Source organism: Candoia aspera, chromosome 3, assembly GCF_035149785.1.
Source record: "Candoia aspera isolate rCanAsp1 chromosome 3, rCanAsp1.hap2, whole genome shotgun sequence".
In the NCBI taxonomy this organism is placed as follows: domain Eukaryota; kingdom Metazoa; phylum Chordata; class Lepidosauria; order Squamata; family Boidae; genus Candoia; species Candoia aspera.
Genome location: NC_086155.1, coordinates 2,479,295 through 2,499,181, shown reverse-complemented (window position 1 = coordinate 2,499,181; position 19,887 = coordinate 2,479,295). Strand labels below are relative to the sequence as shown.

The window sequence follows — 19,887 nt, the reverse complement described above, 5'->3', positions numbered from 1 at the left end:
GGTGTGATCAAAGCTCCACCCAGTTTTTATGTGCATGCTGAGGACCCCTCCCCATGGCTCTTTGGGTGGGAAGACCAGCCCATCTGTCTGCTTAGGGGAGGCAGGCGTGACAGGCATCATGCAAGGCAGAGCTCTAGGGCCCGGCTGGCACTTCCTCTGCCTTGAGAATCCGAGGGGGCATTTCAAGAGGCAACAGGAAGTTTCATGTACTAGCAAGTTCCTTGGAAAAGCTAAAGCATGGGGTCTAAATCCCACTGAGGGGGAGGGAGGTGTTGAGAATGTGATAGGGAGATGGAGTAATGTGAAATGTGACTCCTGCCCGGAAAGGTTGGGTTTACCCATGCTAAGCCCTAAATCTGCATTAAGGAAGCCCCGTGGCTGTGTTCGCACGGTGCCAAAGAACTCAATCACAGCATGGTTTGAGTTGAGAACCAGTTTGGTGTAGTGGTTGAAGTCACAGGATTAGAAGTTGGGAGACAGTAAGTTTGAGTCCTGCCTTGGGCACCAAGCCAGCTGGGTGACTGTGAGCCAGTCCCTCTCACTCAGCCCCAGGAAGAAGACTGGCAGGACAAAGCATTCCCAAAAGCGTTGCCAAGAAAAACAGCCTGGACTTCTCCAGGCAGTTGCCAGGAGTCAAGGCTGACTCACAGAAGCAACAACAACAAAAGGGATTGACATGATGCTTGGTTCACACAACCCAGTAAATCCCTGACTGGCTTTCCACAATCTGCTGAAGTCCCAACTTTCCCGCTTAGCTCAGGTGCTGTGCGAATGGAGCCTGCAAGGCTGCGCATGAGAATAAGCCAGCAATGGATCAGATGGCACGACACAGAGGGTCACCCAACCCATCTGCAACTCCCAGGTGCCAGAGGTAGCTCAGATGGCTTTAAAAGGGGACCAGCATTCATGGAGACAAGATGCATTGGCCAGCCTCAAAAGGAACAGAAGGAAAGCTTTTTCCCTGGCCAAGTGCCCAGAAGTTTTTATTACTGCAGCGTATCAGACTTTCTCCAAGGGATGGGAAGAAGCAGGCCAACTGCCTTTATATGGCAAGGACCAACTTGCTGTTCTAGTAGTTACTCCTTTTCCCCTGGTGGGGAGATTAAGATTAATCTGCCAAAGAATCCACTGGGAATGCTGGTTCTAGATTACTGCACTTCCCCAGATTTTTTTGTTGTTGTTGTTTTTGGAAAGGAAGCAAGAAGATCTCCATCTGTGCAATGGGTCTGGGGGAATCTTGAAGGGCCTGGAAGACTATCCGAAGTGTGGGGGCCCCAGGAATGGCGAGGTTTTTTGTGCATCCAGGAAGGTATCAGCTTCAACGATGATGTGCTTATAACTTTACTAAGTGCAAGGCAGAGAATAAAGCAACAGCTGGTACGGTAACAGATTACAATCCTTCCTAGCATCAAAAAGTAAAACCAGGAGCCTCTGATTTTAAACTGGAAGGCCCATAATGTATAACAATGATAACCTCTCTACATTTGAAGTAACGGGTGAGAAATTTTATTAACTTATTTCTAAGCACCTTCACAGTGGCCCTTGAAAAGGAAGGGAGTTTAGGCCTTTTTAAAACTTTAAGGGATCCGATTCCAAAGAACTAGAGGGGTGGGGGCGGAACACTCTGAACCATGTTGTGCCTGTTTTAGGGCACCAGAGAACCAAAGTATGTTGGCTTGATAATCCAGTTGAGGGCACAGGGAGGGGTGTCTGCAGGGGTGGGTCAAAAAAGTCAAGATGGTGGTTGTCACCATGTGATCAAAGCTAAACCTTGTTGCACATGAAAAGCAGCTGGGCTTTGACCATGGGGTGATGACCACCATCTTGATGTTTTTGATCTCCTCCCCATGGAGATCCCTATGCAGAGGAATGTGGTTTTCAAACAATCAGCTATACTCCTGGGACAGTTTTTATTCTGCTAAGCAAAGACCAAATCGATGCATGCATCCTGCAGAAGAATCTCAGCCTGACCTGCTCTTCTTTGAGTTAATCAAAGGTTGGTTAGTTATTTTTTGATGACTGGGGAATTCTGGGAGTTGAAGTCCACAGCTCTTAAAGTGGCCAAGTTTGAGAAACACTGGTTTAGACTATTGCAAAGTTTTTCTAAACTTCTCTGCTTCCATCCTCCGTGTGGGTAGCATGTCTGTCTGGGAAGAGTTCTCTTGGTGTACCGCCTTCCTGTAGCTGTTCAGTGACTCACACCCTTTAGAACGGCAGGAATATTTAAAAAAAGATCCCTCAATTCCTCCTGGCCCACTGGGAGAGTCCAGCTTTGCAGCCACCTCCGACAAATCATAGACTTCCTTCCAGTGATGCTGGCAGAAAGGGAGCCAGCCTTTCTCTCACCCTCACATTCCCTTCCTGGCCATCTGATGCCCGCAGAGGAGGATGGGTGACTCAGGGACCAGCCTGGCCATTCCAGCTGTGCTTTCCAGCTGTTTGAGCAGGGAGATGAGCTTGCTTGCTTGCTTGATCTTTGGCCAAGAAGGGTCCAGGTGATGCTGGCTTCTCCTGGGAGAAGAACTGATGCCCAGGACAGCTTCCCAGGGCCCTGAAGGGCCTTCGGGACTCTCTTAAGAATGGACAGGGCTGCTATTGAATGGGGGTGCAAAGCAAAGTGTAATGCACCTGAAATAGAGGTGGGAGTTGCAGAATGGGACAGACCCAGGTTAAAGACCAGGGTTTCTCAACCAGGGTTCTGTGGCACTCTTGGGTTCTGCAAGAGGTGACCAGGGGTTCCCCAGGAGATCAGGATTCATTTTAAAAAATATTTCAAATTTGGGCAGTAAATTTCATTCTTCATTTTCAGTCTAAGGACACTGTTAATGCACATATGCAGGCCTACCCATGAAACGAATATAATAATTTTGTAACTTCTGGCCTATATTTGAGCCTGAATGTGTAGGGGTTCCCTGAGGGCTGAAAAATATTTCAAGGGTTCCTCCGGGGTCAAAAGGTTGAGAAAGGCTGGTCTAGGCTATCTTCAGCCAGGGGCATCTGCTGGGGTGGGTGTGTTTCCAAATAGTCAAGGTGACGGCTGGGACGGTGTGATCAAAGCACTTTCCCCTTTGTACATGCATTTTACGCTGACTTCCTGACTTTTTTCTATTCCAGTTACCCCACCCCCACTCCCCCACCTCCAGCCTTGGAAGCTCACTGGTTGATGTCGACCAGTCTCCCTTTCAGTCCAGCCTACCTCACAGGGTGGTTGTTGTGTGAAAAAATCGGAGAAGAAAGCACACAATATGTAGCCTTGAGCACCTGAAAGAGTGGTGCAGTATAAATTGAATACATCCCATAAAGTAATAATAAATAAATAAATGAGTAAGTTTGCAATTCAACACTTAACTATTATCTTGGCTTGTTGGCTTTTTGGCTGAACCAGCTGATTGAGTTATGCTCTAGCAACTTGTTCGGGTGTAGGAGTGTTATGTGAACACAGCAATTATCTTTTGTTAACCCGGGTTGAGGGTTTCGCAGGTTGTGTGGAAACATCCCTCTTGTTCCATGTCGTCCTGCACCCGAGAGGGTAAAAGAGGGGGGGGGGTAGTAGGTCGCCAAAAAGTAGCAATAAATGAAATAGAAATAAATTCCAGAGCGGCTTCCCAGTTCTGCCTCGTTGCCCAGAAAAGGTGCAAGAGAGTTAAATGATATTTTGAAACATTAAAAAAAAAAATACTCCATGAGAGTCTAAAATAGCAGAAGTCCCGCACATTGCAGGATTTGGTACCCTGGAAGTAACCACGCGCTCGTGAGCAAAACCTGTTGGTGCCCAACCGTGCAAACGACAAACAAAGTTTCTTCCCAAGCCAAGCCCCCTGGTCTCTCAGGGGGGAGGGGGGGGCTGAAAAACCCAGTGGCCAGCTTTTCCCCGGGTCACCAGCCGGTATCGGTGCCCCGCCCAGGGCAAGTGGGCTCCGTGCCCTGACACCCCCGCCCCCCCCCCCCGCCTTTGCCTCCGCCCTTATTGCCCAGGCTGGGGCCAGCCGCTTCTCCGCGTCGGCCGGGCAAGCTGCGGCCGGAGCGCGTCCCTCGCTCGAGCGCTCCGGGGCGCGTCTCCTCCGCCCCGCCCGCGGCCCCCGAGCAGGCCGGGCACGAGCGCCCGCGTCTAGGCAAGAGCTCGCCGCCGCCGCCGCCGCCGCCGCCGCCGGCCGAGCGGGGAAGGCGCCGAGCGCAGCAGAGGCCCCCGCCGCTTTCCCAGGACCGGGAGTTCGGGGGCCCCGCGGGAGCGTCTCCGAGCCGTCGCCCACCTGCTCCAGGAAGCGGCCCGCGGGGCTGGGGGGCGGGAGGGCGGCTCAGCCGCGGTGCCGCCCGTGGATCCCGTCCCGGCTTTCGGGGCGGGACTTTTCTCCCGGTCCGCTTCCTGCCCCCTGACCAGTTCCTGCCACTGACCACCACTGCGGCCCCGGCGGGGACCGAGAGCATCTGGTTTGAGTTACGCCGACAGCTGCTGACGTCGCCCTTCCTGTCTGGTTCCCAGGGGCTGGCCTCTGCCCCGCCTCCGTCGCCCACCTTCAGGGCCTGGGGGGGCCAGGAGGAGGCTGGGGGGGGGGGAGGCCGGCAGCGTTGCAGAAGCCCAGCAGGCGGGCGGGCGGGCAGGCAGGGAGCAGCGGGTCCTGGATTCCTGGGGCCTCTGCAAAACATGCTGCGGATGGGCTTCCCCTCGGGAATCTGCCAGCCTGCTCTGGTGGCTGATTCACGATCCCACAGACTGTGGTCATCTGGCCCACCAGGCCGGCTCCAGGCTAAAACTGTCTGGTGCAGCCGCGGTCAGAAGACAGGCAGCAGCTGCCTGTGGTCCTGCCAAGGCCACACCATTGGAGCCCCGAGGCGTGGGAAGTGGGCCAGGAGTGAGGTGGTCCGAGCTGCAAGCATCAGGGCCCAGGCTCCCCCTGAGCCCGCAGGGCAGGAATGCCTGCGCTTGATCCGAAGGGCATCTGCTCACTGTCCCCAACCATGGGGAGAAATGGCACCAGGGGATAAGGAGCCAGTGGCCCAAATGAGGAAGGACCCTCCTGCAGATTTGAAAAGGGAGCAGTCAGGTCAATGAACGAAAGTGCTGAGAAATAGTCTGTGAAGCCACCATATGCCTTTCACCTTGGCCCCTGGTAAGCAGAGGTGTGCTTCTCATGATCCTGGAGGTTCTATTTAATGGCTAATAGCCATTAGAGTGTCTCAACCTTGGCAACTTTAAGACAGGTGGACTTCAACTCCCAGAATTCCCCAGCCAGCCATGCTGTTGCCAAGGTTGAAAAACACTGCATTAGATGAATGGGGATTGACAGCTCTTAGCCTGGATGGTAGTGGGGCTCCCTCTGAAGGCCATTGCTGGGTGACCAGTGGACTTCCTCAGGCAGTTGGTGGGCCACTGGGAGAATAGCCTGCTGGACGAGAGGGGCCGGGGGGCGATCCAGCAGGGCACAGCTTACGTTCTTATGAAAGCCACTTATTATTACTCCTGACCTTGCATTTCCCAATTTGTTCCTCAATCTTTCAACAGTCTTTTCCTCTGACTAAACCTGCTGCTAATTCAATCAAAAACAGGACAGTGGCCAGCCCAAGTCACCCAGAGCATTCACAGGGCAAGACAGACATGATTTAATCCCTTCCTGGACTGGCAGGGGTCTGTGACACCAGGAATCCCAACCCTGGATGTTCACTTCTTAAAACACTGAGGCTGCTGGGTCCTAAACCCTTGGCTACAGAGGAAGTCCATGGAGCCCAGGGAGGCAGCAGCACCTCCCTGAACCTGGCTGATCTTGAAAGCCTAAGCATTTGGATAGAAGACCACCAGGAGATCTCAGGGTTGCAAGCTAGTTAAAAAAAAAATCCTGGAAGAAGGTCATGGCAAACAACTTCTATACTGTTGCCAAGAAAAGTGCATGGATTCCCCAGGAGTGGAGCTCAAATTGAAGTCTTCAGCTTCTGCAAGCCAGTTGTAGACCGTGGGACTCACTTCCTCATCCAAGTGCCGTGTTTGGGTGCTTATGTGCTTAACACATGGTGGCACGTAAACGATACATGCCTAACCTTGGGAAAGGTCCACAAAGGGAGCAATGGGGTGGAGTGGGGAAGGCAGAGGACCCCACATTCCATGTGCTGGTTGACTGGACAGTCTTGGATTGCAAAGAGGACTGAGTGGGTGGGGCCCTAAGGAGGAGATCTGGGCTTGATTTCAGAGGAGGAAGAGAAATTCAAAGCATTTCCTTTTCTTTCAGCATTTCCACTTTTTGAAGTCTACATCTGCACACACTGTAAGTTTCAAGTAGGGATATGGTTTTCTACCGGCTGAGAAACTGACCATGAGCCAGAGAAGAAGTCAAGTGACCGATTCACAGACTTGGTTTGCACAAGAGCCTGCATCCCAGGTCACAGGCCAATAGCTGGGTTGATGTTAGAAGAGGTCCCGAAGGAATAAAGAGCGTTAGGGCTTGATACTGTGATGGCCCAGTTTGCACAGCCTGCTTGAGCACCCTAGAGGTTGAGCTGGATTACATTTTGGTGTTTGGTATGGCTGCACCTTCAGAATATTTTACAGGTAGTCCTTGACTTATGACCACAATTGGGGCATGAACTTCAGTCGCTAAGTGAGATGGTTGTAAGTGTGAGGACCAGCCATAAATCACTTTTTTCAGTGCCATTGTAACTTCGAACAGTCATTAAACAAATACACTGTGCCTGGAGACTGAATTAAACATATTCTGGGTTTGCACAAGAGAATGATAAAATAACCCAAAGGGCTGGGCTTGCACCACATGCTAACACCCCCCCAACACACACACACAAACCCAAACAACCCCCTAAGTTTAACCCTTTGTGCAATCTTTAAGTAACTAGGCTAAAGGCGCTGTGTGAACACAGCCGTTGTGTTGAGAAGGGGAGGGGCTGGACCGGAGAGGAGCAGCAGCAGAGAGAAAGGGGGAGATTTCTAGTAAAAGCTGTGATGACATCACAGGGGCATATCATGCAAATGGGCATAGTGACATCATGATATTTATGATGTCACTGGCCCTTCCTTCCCCCTGTGGATGCTCATGGCAGGGTGATTGGCCATCAGCAGAGGCAGTTTCAATCCTCAAAATCCATCTCTTATTTTTCAGGCAAGAGACGGGGAAGCAGGAGGGGCGGGGGTGGGTTTCTGCTTGGAAAACAGCCAGCAGGAGGAGCCTCAAGTCCACAAGGTTTGCTGATGGCCAGCTCAGATCGGGGAACTCCCCCCTGCTTCGTTTAGGGAGAAGCAAGGAAGGTTGGCAAAGCTCCCTCTCCCTTCCACCTGTTTCTTCTTTTGGCTGGTTCAGAGATGGAGGTTAAGGCCTGGGGAAAAGGGGAAGCAGGTGGTGATGCCCCCAGTGTAGGTGAGTAAAATGGGGGGGGGCAGCTCTGGGGCTTTCTGCAGGGGGGAACTAATGGCATCCTCCTTGACTGGCCTGGAGGACAGCCACAGAGGAACCCTGAATTCTCTGGTGTGCCTTCCCTCCCTCCCATCTCTTCTTCCTTCCTTCCTTCCTTCCTTCCTTCCTTCCTTCCTTCCTTCCTTCCTTCCTTCCTTCCTTCCTTCCTTCCTTCCTTCCTTCCTTCCTTCCCTCCCTCCCTCCCTCCCTCCCTCCCATCTCTTCTTCCTTCCTTCCTTCCTTCCTTCCTTCCTTCCTTCCTTCCTTCCCTCCCTCCCTCCCTCCCTCCTTCCTTCCTTCCTTCCCTCCCTCCCTCCCTCCCTCCCATCTCTTCTTCCTTCCTTCCTTCCTTCCTTCCTTCCTTCCTTCCCTCCCTCCCTCCCTCCCTCCCATCTCTTCTTCCTTCCTTCCTTCCTTCCTTCCTTCCCTCCCTCCCTCCCTCCCTCCCTCCTTCCTTCCCTCCCTCCCTCCCTCCCTCCCTTCCTTCCTTTTAATCAATTTATGCACCCATCCAACTCGTTCTCATAACTCTCAGATGTTAACAATGCGTTAAAAGTCAACAGAGATCCAAAAACAAAACTCGGAAAGAATGATGAGAAGGTCAGTCCACAAGGTCCGTGAAAAACCATATTCCTCACTCCCCCACACCTAACATCCTGGCCCCAGAGCCTGAGGAAGAGCCTCGTTTCTAAGCCAGGGCCACCTGAATCTTGGACAAAGTCCTGTTCTGGAGGGCTGGCACTGCCACAGAGGTGGCGCATCTGCTGGGTCCCATTAAACGGCCCTGCTCCACAGAATGGTGAAGGAGCATCTCACTCTGCCAGATCTAGTGGTACAAGCACAGCAAGCAGAGGTGGACAGTCTGGCTTCTGTTCTCTCTGTGCCACACAGAAGGTGGCAGAGGAGCAACAGCCCACGAAAGAAGGCTTGTTACTTCTCTCCAGTGTAGCCCTGGGGTTAAGGGGTTGGGTTGGGACCAGCAAGACCCAAATCAAGTCCCTGATCAGGCACAGAAGCTCATCTTTGGGCCCCTCACCCTGTCTCACTCCAGTATACCTCATGGGGTTGTTGTTGTAGGCAGTGGTGCCCAAAGTTGGGTCAAAATCTACATTGAAATCATTAATGAAAATACTGAAGAATCCAGATTGATCCTTGTAGCACCTCTCTTCATAGTTTGCTCTAATTTCATGGGGAACTCTTAATGAATGTTTCAGGGTATGAAGTTTAAGCCAGCTATGTATCCACTTAATTCCTGTGCCTTCCAACCCAAGAAGCTTGCTGATGAGTGTCACAGAATGCTTTACCAAATGCTTTGCTGAAGTAAAGTTATATTATGTCTACTGCATTCCCACAATCTATTAAGGAAGTTACCCAACTGAGATAAGATTAGCCTGGCAATTTGTTCTTGGCAAATAAATGTTAATCAATTATTGCATTCTTCTTAGGGTGCTTATAGTTCTATCTATGCCTGGCAATACAGAGCACACCTCCTAAACATTGAGTAACTGCTGTGGCCAAGTCATGCCTACTGCTGTGTGCCAGGCCAAGGGGGAAGGAGGCAATGATGTCATGAGGTCTTTTCTTAACTTTATTTTTATTTTACATTCTTAACATACACAATTAACAAAACAGTGTTTAAACTTAAAGAAAAAAATGAATAGACATCAAAACTAACCCCAGACCAATTAAGAAAGATAAAAAAGAGGGGAAATTCTACCTCATATATTATACATATCAATAGTCATTGGTTTATAATAAATACACTATTATAATATAATCAGTACAAAATATCATTGTAAAACATCACAGAACAGTAACACGCATTGCTGCATCGTTTGATTAGTAGAAAATACTGCCTTTTCCAAAACAGTTTCTGATAGCCATTCCTTGGCATCTGGAATAATATCACTTTTCCAATTTCTCAGTATTATTTTTTTAGCCACACCCAAAGAGATCTGGCATCTCTGCTTCCCTCTCCCCTCTCGATACAACCATAATTCCTGATAAGCAGTCAGATTCCAAAGCTTTGGTATATAATTCAGCATCCCATGATGGACTTCTCTAGGGAGCTGGGCCTTCACCTAATGTGTCCAAAATGTGATAATCTGAGCCTGGTCATTTGTGCCTCTGGGGAGAACTCTGGGCTGATTTGTTCAATGATCTGTTGATTTATTTTCTTGGCTGTCTACAGTATTCTCCTGAGTCTTCTTCCATACTAAAGTTCAGAAGCGTCAACGCTCTTTCTATCCTGCTTCTTCAAAGCCCGGAAAATGGGTGGGGACCCTCGATTCCCAGAACATCCATTTTTGACCCACTTAATATGATTCTGTCCTCCCAGAAGCAACAAAGTGGAGGTATGACTGGAGTAATCAAGTTGTGGAACACAACCATTGTCTCAGTGAATGCCTGCACTTCAAAATTTGGAACCACACCCTAGTTGGGGAAATGTAACACTTGGAGCATCGTCCGGTTGTTCTACCGTTGTTGACATTTCCTCCACCTCCCCTTGTCCTGCCTCTTCTCATCAACCCAGTCAGATTCTGGGGAAAACTGGGCGTCGAAGCAGAGATGCCAAATCTCTTGTAGATCTTGGCTCAGCTTCTGAGCCCGTTGGAGTCCATAGCAAAACTCCTTCTGAGTTCCCTGACCGTGGCCAGCACGCAGCCAGTCCTTGGGACATCCACCCAGATGCAGGAAGGAACGTTGCGGGCGCCTCTTCGGTGCAGGAACGATCCAGGCCACCCAGCAAGAGGAAGGAGGGAAGGGTGGGTGGGCAGGCAGGAAGAGGAGCCAAGACCTGCTGACACACTGAAGAGATGTTTGGGAATGCTGCTCTGCGAATGCACACACATGCATTCCAGAAAGGAGGAGGTTGCGCGCCTGCGATGCTTTCGAAATGATCTTTCTTTTTCTCCTTGGAGTCAGGAGAACTGCTAGCCAGCCACCAGGGGAAGAGGTCATTGGCATAAAGTTTCACCCTCCAGCCATCTCGAGAGGCCCTCTACCAACTGGGCTGGCCAGGGGCTTCTCCAGCGGTTTGGGCATTTACGGGATGCCCTCATCTGTTCATGTCTTTTAAATACCCGGTTGCGACATTTGTCTGTTCCCAGGCAATTTGGGTTTCAGATTTGGTGAGTTCAGCCTTGGAATGTTAAGTGTCTGCGTTTCATTGGGTTCCTGCTTTTTATACATTTTATTTTAGGCTCCAGACCAGGAAGAGGTTGATGCCTCCCAGGGCTCCCACAGAGCAGTGCTTTGATTTGTCCTTGAACAAATGGCAGCCATTCATTTGGCGCTGCACAATGTCACAAGGAGGCTGGCTGGGAGATGGGAGGACGTTAAGGTTGAGCCTAGGCCAGCAGCATGGAAAGTCTGTGACTCCAGTTTGCTTGGTAGATATTCTTGAGTATGATGGAACCTGGGCAAAATCAAAAAGACGCTGGTGGTACCTTTTAAAACTAAACTTTATAATAAGTTTATGCCTTTTCATAAAATTTGTTGGTCTTAAAAGATGCTACCAGGCTCTTTCCGATTTTTGGCTTCCTGACACTTTTGATCTCTGGTCTTGGAGAAGACTCCCTAGAATACCACGGATAGCCAAGAAAACAGCCAAACTAATCACTGAACAAATGAACCCAGAGTTCTCAATTGAGGCACAAATAACCAGGCTCAAATTATCATATTTTGGGGCACATTATGCAAAGACCCAATCCTCTTTCAGAAGTCCATAATACTGGAAAATGTGGAGGGAAAGGGCAGAAGAGAGGGATCAACACTAAGGTGGATGGACTCAATTACTGTTGGGAGACTGGAAGAGCCAAGATGGAGAGAGATGGTCTATCTATGTGGTTGCTAAGAGTTGGCACTGACTTGAGGTACATAATCAATCAATCAATCAATCAATCAGCAAACACATCTGTCCTTCAACAGTGTGAACTGGGATGCGTTTTATGCACACAGGCTGGCTTTGATACGCTAGACAGGGAAAAACAAGGTTCGGCCATTTTATTTCAGGCTGTGCTGGAGGGAAGTTGTGGGAATCACTTGTTAAATTGAGAATTTTCAGAACCTCTTGCTAAAAAAAAAAAATCAGTTTGAGTAATGCTGGAACCACGGAGTGTGGGCAGACATGTGGAGAAGATGTCATGAGGTGGTCTGTTCACATCCACAGGGGTGAAGAACTAAGCCGGGCCTTGTGTGGGCTGCTGCTTAATCCAGCAAGAGGTGCCAGGTGGGATTGCTTTTGAGGAAGAGCCAAGACTGGCAAGCTCACGCCTTGCTACTTACCAGCATCAAGCCCCTCGTCTCTCTCGGTTTCAGATGAACAGCAGGAATGAGTAAGCAGGAGAAACAGGACATCTTTCTTTTTCTGACATTTCCACCCTCTTTCTGGCTGTCTTTGCAGAACAGACTGGGCCACACATTAGCCAACTGCTTTCCAGCTTGGCATACGCTGTGAATCTGGCCCGTGGGGTTAGTCAGTGGCTCAGTTAACCGTGGGAAGGTGCATCGCGCAGACCCAGATTCTCTGTGTGTTGATGCAGACATCTGTTTGTCAAGAGGAAGAAAAGGCCAGGAGCATTCTGAGCAACGGGGAACAGCCAGAGAAGGAAGCAGCAAGAGCGAGCTGCGACATAAAGCTTTTCTTTAGGAAGGAGGTATCCGATGGAAGGCACCTCTGTGGCGTTTTTCTAATCATGCGATAGATCCCGGCTTATTCTTGTGTATGGAAAGAAGGCAAAAGTGCTCCAGGTCCCCAAGGCCTTTTCTCTTTCTTCCCAAACCCAGCCCTTGTGGAGGCTGCCAAATGCACAACCCAGGCCAGTTTTTAAGAGGCCACAGTCAAAATTGGGACAGGCCTGCTGCTAGCTGCAAGCAAGGTCCAGTTTGCTCCAGCCTGGCAGCCAAACAGCCTTGGGAAACTGCCTGGCTGGGGCCAGGAGGCCAGAGCAGGAGGAGGGCAGTGCCCTGGCCGAGGGCTGGCAGCGCTTCTCGGAAGATTTACGGCTCAGCCAGGACTCCAGATTTGTCCCTGGGCGCCTTCCCTCCTCCAGGGCCAGAGATTGTGAGCCACACAATGCCCCCACCCCCCAGCTGGAACTGCCTGCAGCCTCCTCTTTGGGCTCAATTCTCGAGCCCCCCTGCTCCCATTTCTGCTCCCCAGCTGCAGCACTGCTACCAAGTGCTGACTTCCCCTACCTGATGCCCACCAGATACGTTGGCCTTCGACTTCCACAATCACATCCCCACCTTTCTGGGGGCTGTGAGAGCGGAAATCCAACGCATCTGGAGGGCACCAGGTTGGGGAAGACTGGGTAGGAGCACAGCCATAACGGCCCCGGCTGTTGGGGATGCTGCGAAAAGCAGGGTTTTAAAAAGCCGGGGCGGGGGCAGCCTTTCCCACCGGATCCCCCGAGGATCTGGGCGGCCTGTGCTTCCCAGAGAGCCCCGCCGGGGATTATGGGCCCGGTGGTGCGGTGCAGCAGGAGGACCGGGCCCGGGGGCGGCCGGAGCAGGCGCTCCGAGGCGGCGGTCCTCCGGCCGCGCTCCCCCTCGCCGCCCTCGCCCGGCGCAGCGCAGCCTGGCCGGCGGCTGGCTGCCCGGCTGGCTGTCTGGCTCGGGGGCCGCGGCGCGTTCCCAGCGCTGGGAGCGGCCGGGAATCGCCGGCGAGAGGGCGGGCGGGCAGGCGGGCGAGCGGGGAGCAGCTGCAGCGCGGCCCTGGTTCCCAGCGCTCCGCGAGGGAGGCCGGGCTGGGTGTGGGAACCAGACAGCCCGGGCACAGTTCATCCGGGCGGGCTTCCTCCAGGGCCCCCAGGGAGGGGCCGGGGCCAGCGCTCCCTCCGCAGGCGGCGCAGCGGACGCCAGCAGGAGCTCGGCCCCAAAATGTTGTTTTCGCCGGAGCGAAGCGGGGGAAGGGGAAGGGGAACGGGGAGGGGGGGGAGGGGGAGGGGGAGGGGGGCGAACGCGAAGGGCCGGGGCGGGGAGCGGAGAGGAGGGGGGCGCCTGCCTCTGCCGCTGCCCCCGGCGTGGGCGCGGGCGCGGGTGCGGGGCCGGGCGGGCGAGCCCCGGGCTCCCGGCTTCTTCGCTCCTTTGCCCCGGCGGCGGGGCTCCGCTTTGCAGCCGTCGCGTCGCCGGAGGCTGCGTTCGCACAGCGCGCTGAAACCCGGCTATTGCCGACACCCGTCTCCCGGCAAAGCATAAAGCAGCCCAACCGGCACACAATCCACTTGCACGCGCACGCGGACCCAGGGTAAGGCCGGCCAAGGTTCGCGTGTGGTGGGAACGCGGCCTCTCCCGTCTGGGCTAATCGAGCCCTCGTTCGCCCGGCCCGACTGCGAGCAGGATCGGAATTCAGCTCCGCAAAGCCTCGGCGGACAAGCAGGGCGGCCCCAACCATTCTGAAGAGGCCCGGAGGCCAGATCCCGGCGGGGGGGCCGTCCACCAGCCCCGCCCCGTAGACTTCCTCCTTGGCCTCTTCCCTTCGGGGCACGCGGGGTTGGGGTGACCTGCAGCGACGTTCTCAGTTTCAGCATTACTGCCCTCCCCCGGCTCCTAACATCTTTCCCGTCCCCATGGACCTCTTCTTCGATGGCCCCAGCAGACCAGCTGTTCCCAGATCAGCTGTTCTGGGGTGCCCGTGGAAGATGGGGGAACTTTCTGTATTTCCATCTGTCTTTTGATTGATTGATTGATTGATTGATTGACTGATTAGGCGCCCTCAAGCTGGTGTCCGCTCTTAGCAAGTACACAGATTTGTTTCCTCCAGGAGAATCTGCCCCTGGTCTTTGGGTCTTCCAAGGGCCCCCCATCACTGCTGTAACTGAGTCAAGCATCCGTCTTTAGGACAACTGTACTTTTCACCCTTTGTCACAAACCAAGTAATTGAGGATCAATTTGAGATTAACTTGAGTGAGCAACTTGTCTTTACATTTTTTCTAAAAGCTTGCATGATCAATGCAAATAGCACCAGCTAAACAGGCTTGGAAGAGAGATTTTCTTTAGGAACTAGGCAAGTGGGTAAGATATTAAATTACCTTCCCACCATCAGGAAAATAAGATAAATCCCCCTTTAATTGTTTGGATTTTTTTTTAATGGTGAGGATACAGAAGTGGTTTGTCACTATCTTCATTCAGGATGTTTTTCCAGCTTGTAAGCCACCCAGAGTTACTTTTCTGTGAGATGGTCACCATATGAATTTGATTAATTAATAATAATAACTCTCCAGACCAACCTGCAGCCCTGGGAGTTCCTTGTGGTCTCCCATCCAAGTACTGAAACCTTCCAACCTGCTTTGGGTTTTAACATCAACAAAGTAGTGCCACCTAGCTGGGCTCTGCCAAGTATTCTCTGGCTAATTATTAACCACCTCATCTCCCTCCCTCTGCATTATGTAGATGGCATCTTCAAACACATTTGACTTGGTGGTTAGTCTGATCTGGAGGAATGCATAGAATTCCCTTTACAGCATCCTTAATTAAAGCAGGCAATAGGAAAACCTGGACGGAAACATTCAAAATCACAAACGTCAGGCGTTTTTAAAAAATCCTAAATGGAGTGAATTTTGCAAGACCACCCAATGAATGTCCAGTAAAAAGTAAATCTCACTGGTTGTGTTAGCATGACCCAATTGCCTGTGCTTTACTGAACTGTGGTTAACTTAACACCTGGCTTCATACGTCACATGGAAGCATAAAAACTGGCTGTAGCCAAAGTCAGTAACCATTCAATGAATTGCTTAACAGTTTGATCTTCTACATATCTTCTCCAGTGCAAGGCTTCCTAAGTTAATGGAAACTATTCCACAGAAGCATTCACAGGAACGGCAGTCAATATTAAGAATACTAATGGGCTTTATTTATTTTTATTTATTTATTTATTTATTTGGAGCTTTTAGCTCCAAGGACAATGCTTGTTTTTAGAGAAGTGCACATCTGCTAGCTGACATGATTTCAGAAGGGCATTTCTCACCTCCATTACCACCTTTCTGTTCTGAAAACACAAGTAGAACCTAGAGTGGGTTGACGCTCTGTTAAACCATAAGTTAACCATGGCTTGTTGAACATACCGTAGTAGGCAGGGTTGACCCGGCACATTAATCCATAACTGTGATTTACAGCCCAGGTCTCTGGTTTCCTCATTGCCCGCCAAAAGAACCGCATGATACTTTAGCAAGGTTTGTGATGCCAGGCTAAATATTCCCAGGGGATGTTTTGACTCCGTGATGTATCCCAAGACCACCTTTCCCTCAAATGTTCTGGGGGTCCTACACGGGTTTATCTTCATGAAATCCTCACCGCTGCCTTGGAAATCAACAGGGGAGGTTGCATGTCCCGTTCAGGCTTGACCTTCTCCAGCGTCCAAGGTTTGTGGGTAGGCCACGAGCCACGACAGGGTTCCTGCCTGACCTGGTCCAGCTCTCCAGCCATGATGGTGGAGAAGGGAAGCCTCCCAGCCCATTCTGTGCACTTCACCAGCGGCGTTGCAAACCTGTGATCTTGCTCAAGTTAACTCCTGGAGGCTGGCTGGACAATGACTTCCTCAGAGGCTCCCCAAGGTGAGGACCCTAAGCCAGTGTTTCTCAACCTTGGTGACTTCAAGATGCATGGACTTCAATCCCAGAATTCCCCAGCCAGCCATGCTGGCTGGGGAATTCTGGGAGTTGAAGTCCATGCATCTTGAAGTCACCAAGGTTGAGAAACACTGCTCTAAGCAAACAGGATGGGGAAATGGGGGGGAACTTCTAACTTCTGGCTGATTGTTACCCACATCCCCCCCCCCGCAACAGCTTTGGTTGCTCCCATTCCTGTGCATTTAAATATCTAGCCATTTAGGCAACTCCCTCCCCACCCTGCATCCTCCAACACAGCATGGTGCAACTGGAGCCTTCAACGGCAACGAGGTTGGCAACCAGATTGCCAACTGACCACACCTGCCTGCTCCTATGTTTCATTTGACCTGCAGAAGAAGACAAGTTTAACCTTATTCACAGAGCTTATGGCTAACTATTGCTCTTGAAAGGCCCAGAAGCAGAGAACAGTCAATAAATGGGAAATTCTAGCTCACTTTAATTTTGGAAGCTCAGCAAAATTGTCCTCTTCCACAGCCCCCCACCCCACCCCACCCCAACATCTCGTCTGAGGCCTTGAAATTAGCCTGTTTGTTTGTTTGTTTGTTTTCCCTGTCCACTGCTCAATAAGACGGCCTGGTTTCAAACCAGAGAGTTTCTCCTTTTTTTTAAGCTTTAAAATGCGGTGCCTCTCCTATTGATCCGGCTGGGTATGAAACAGGCGTAGTAAGTCACTCTGTTCCATACTGCATGATTACTTTATTTCTCTCTAGCACATTTGCCCTTCCTCAGCAAGGCTAAATGCCTCCTTCTTGTGTCTCTTGGCTGTGTTCACACAACACGCGTAACCTGATGATTGCATTAAACCCTTTTCTGGATTTGCATTGAATCTTAGTGGGCTGTGCTCGTACCACTTGTTAAGCCAGCGAAATAAAGTTCAGACTGATCCGCGTAGCAAGTTGTGCCGGTACAGCACAGTTTGTTCACTCACCTGTTTAAGTGTGTGTGCGAACACCGCCAATGCCTTGTGCTGCAGACGGAGGGCTTGTGGTCTCTGTTAACTCAGGATTAGGCCTTTCTGATACTACGAAAGGAGGGGAAATTTAGGTTCCTGAGTCCCATTGGCACAAGACCCTCCCTCCCTCCTTGCTTTAAAAAACCACCATGGACTGCAGTGTTAGCACACAATCAATCCAGGAGTTGCCAAGCATTTTAGGCTCCAACCCCAATCTCACGGGATGGCCGTCACCCCTTTCCCATGATCTCACTACTCCCCAGCCAGCCTCAGAGTAAACAAGCTGAACAAATTCATCTGAGATGAAGCTGTCTCTGACCCTGTGCAGAATGGCCCTTCTTCAGGAACACCGGGGGCTTTTCCTGTTTTGAATCCTCCTGGAAGGGAGGAAGAAATCATGAGCAAAAACACCAAATTCCATCTTTCTGGATTTAGTTTAATTTTTGCTGGCAGCTGGCCCCTTGGCAACTCTTTCTGCAGAAGGCCACGTTAAGGGCTTAGACTCTCCCCCCCCCCCCCCAGTGTATCCACAATGCAAGATGCTGGCCAGGGTGCAACGTTGTTATTAAAGCTGGAATCCGAGGCAGGGCAGGATTTGGCCACGGCTGGTCCTTCTGCGTTTCAACCTCCTCCCTTCCCTGTGAGCCACATCAAATATCCTGCAATTTGGCCTCCTGGCCAACTTTGGCTTAACTCCTGCCGAGGTCCACAGGGAAACCGATTCTGTGCCGAAGGCTGGGAGATCTATTTACTCCAATAAAATAAAACCGAGGTTTGATCCATCAGATGGGATAAAAGTGCAGATTGGCGGGAAGGGGAAGGGGGCTTCGGTTACCCCCAGCCCCCCTCCCCCCGTAGCTCTGCCAGAATTTAGGAATGCAGCTGCTCGTCGAGTGCCTGTCCTCCATGGCCTTGATGGGGCACATCGGTTGGTGCAGTTCCTCCCCATCATTCGAAGAAGAACATGCCTGGAGTCCTGTAGAGGCAGTGGGGGAGCCCCAGCTGATAACTGCTGCCGCCTTGGAGGGAGAAGGGGCTCCCGGGCCAGGCCTCCTGCTCCGCGGGCAGCTGCACAAAGGGGGGAGGCTGGATGGGAGCCGAAGAGCTGGCAGCCGGGGGGGCCGTCAAAAGGTGTTCCAAGGTGGGCCCGTGCCCAGCTTCGTTGACGCAGAAATTCAAGGCCTGCAGGCGACACTGGTACCCCCCACCCCGGGCCTCCGGGTCGGAGTAGCCGAGCGAGCTGAAGACAGGCAGGATGGAGGCCTTGGTGTAACCCTCGCTGCCCTCGAAGGCGGGCAGGCCGCTGGGTGATGGCTGCCGGTGGCTGGGCTGGCAGGCTTTGCTGGGGCCCAGAAGGGCTGGGAAGGAGGGTGCCAGCTGGCCAAACGTGTGGGGCACCCCCTTGCCTTCTTGCCCTGGCTTGGGGGGACCCTGGGAAGCATGGGGGCCGTTCTGCACGCTTCCCTTGAGCTCTGGACTGGGCCGGGGGGGCAAGCCCTCTGCAAGGGGGACCAGCTGGCCATCCTGAACATTGTCCAGAAGGACCCCTTTCTCCCGGGAATCATCTTCCGGAAGAGGGAAGCCCAGTGGCTGGCTGTAAAGGCGAGCTTTGGACCCCAGCGCCGCCTGCAGATGGAGACACGGTGGCTTGGCTGGCAAGGGGTCGATCTTGGCACAGGGCAGGCTGCCCAGGCCGAGGGGCTCTGGGCAAGGAAGGGCTGGGTCTCGGCCCTCCTCCCTGCCTGCAGGTGGCCTTGATGGCAAGGCTTCCTCAGGGCTGAGTGCTGCCTGGCTGGAGCCCTGGCGCCGTCTGGAGGGAGCTGCCCTCGACAGGCCATCCTCCTCTTTGATGGCCTTTCCTCCGAACACCTGGCCAGCTGTCGGGGGCCTGCTTCGGGGGCCCCTCTTGGGCCCTTTACCGTCCCCCGAGGCCTGGGCAGGGCCCCGCTTGCGGGTGAAACGCTGCCGCCGCCGCAAGAAACTCCCGTTCTCGAACATGTTGTAGCAGTCGGGGTCGAGCGTCCAGTAGTTCCCCTTGCCGGGCTTCTTGTCCTCGCGGGGCACCTTGACGAAGCACTCGTTGAGCGACAGGTTGTGGCGGATGCTGTTCTGCCAGCCCTGCTTGTTGTCCCGGTAGTAGGCGAAGCGCCCCGTGATGAAGCGGTAGATCCCGCTCAGGGTGACCCGCTTCTCGGGGCTGCTCTGGATGGCCATGGTGATCAGGGCGATGTAGCTGTAGGGCGGCTTGGTGGCCTCCGCGGCCGGCGGGCGAGCGCCCGGACAGGGCTCCGGGAGGCAGCGGGGGTAGCCGGGGAGCCCCGCGGCCAGCTGCCCGCCCCCGGCGGCCACCTCGCAGACCCGGGGCAGGACGGGCCGGGGAGAGGCCGGGGCCGGGCCAGGATAGTCGCGCTGCATCGTCTCTCGGCTGCCGGAACCCGTCCCCCCGCTCGGTTTAAATTCTGCTGCGGTCCGGCCTCCGGGCGGGCGAGGGGGCCGTCCGGCCCCACCTCCTCCCGCAGGAGGGCCGAGCAGCGGCTGCGGCAGATCCCGCTCCTTTGGGGCCGGCCGGCTCGAGGTCGGTCCTCTCTGGGGCAAGCCGCATCTCAGCCCCTCTTCGGAGGAGCCGTTCCCAGGCCGGCGCGGGGGTGGGGGGCGGCGGGGAAGCAGCAGGGGGGGAGCCCACGAGCGGCGATCTGGAGGCTGCTGCGGCTGGCGGCTCGTGTTCCAGCTCCAGCAAGGGGTTTAAAACTCGTGCACGCACGCACGCACCGCCGACCCTCCGAGCCGGGCAAGAGCAACCCGCTTCCCCACGCCGCAGCCAACGGGCGCCCACCGACCGGGGCTGGCCGGGCAGCCGCTCTCGTCTTGCGGTTCTGGCTCGGCCCCCGGTCTCGCGGGAGGCTGTCGGAGGAAG

General features: G+C 53.2%; 1 protein-coding gene across 1 annotated transcript; it reads right to left on the bottom strand.

Annotated features, from left to right (window-relative positions):
• Window positions 1-17,896: 17,896 nt before the first annotated feature.
• Window positions 17,897-19,470, bottom strand: FOXS1 (forkhead box S1). Its single transcript, XM_063298467.1, has one exon. The coding sequence runs from the start codon at window positions 19,386-19,388 to the stop codon at window positions 17,922-17,924; it is 1,467 nt and encodes a 488-aa protein (XP_063154537.1). The 5' UTR covers window positions 19,389-19,470; the 3' UTR covers window positions 17,897-17,921.
• Window positions 19,471-19,887: the final 417 nt, after the last annotated feature.

Bases quoted from the DNA above. Each gene is read 5' to 3' on its own strand.
- FOXS1 (XM_063298467.1), bottom strand. From the start codon at position 19,388: ATGCAGCGCGACTATCCTGGCCCGGCCCCGGCCTCTCCCCGGCCCGTC.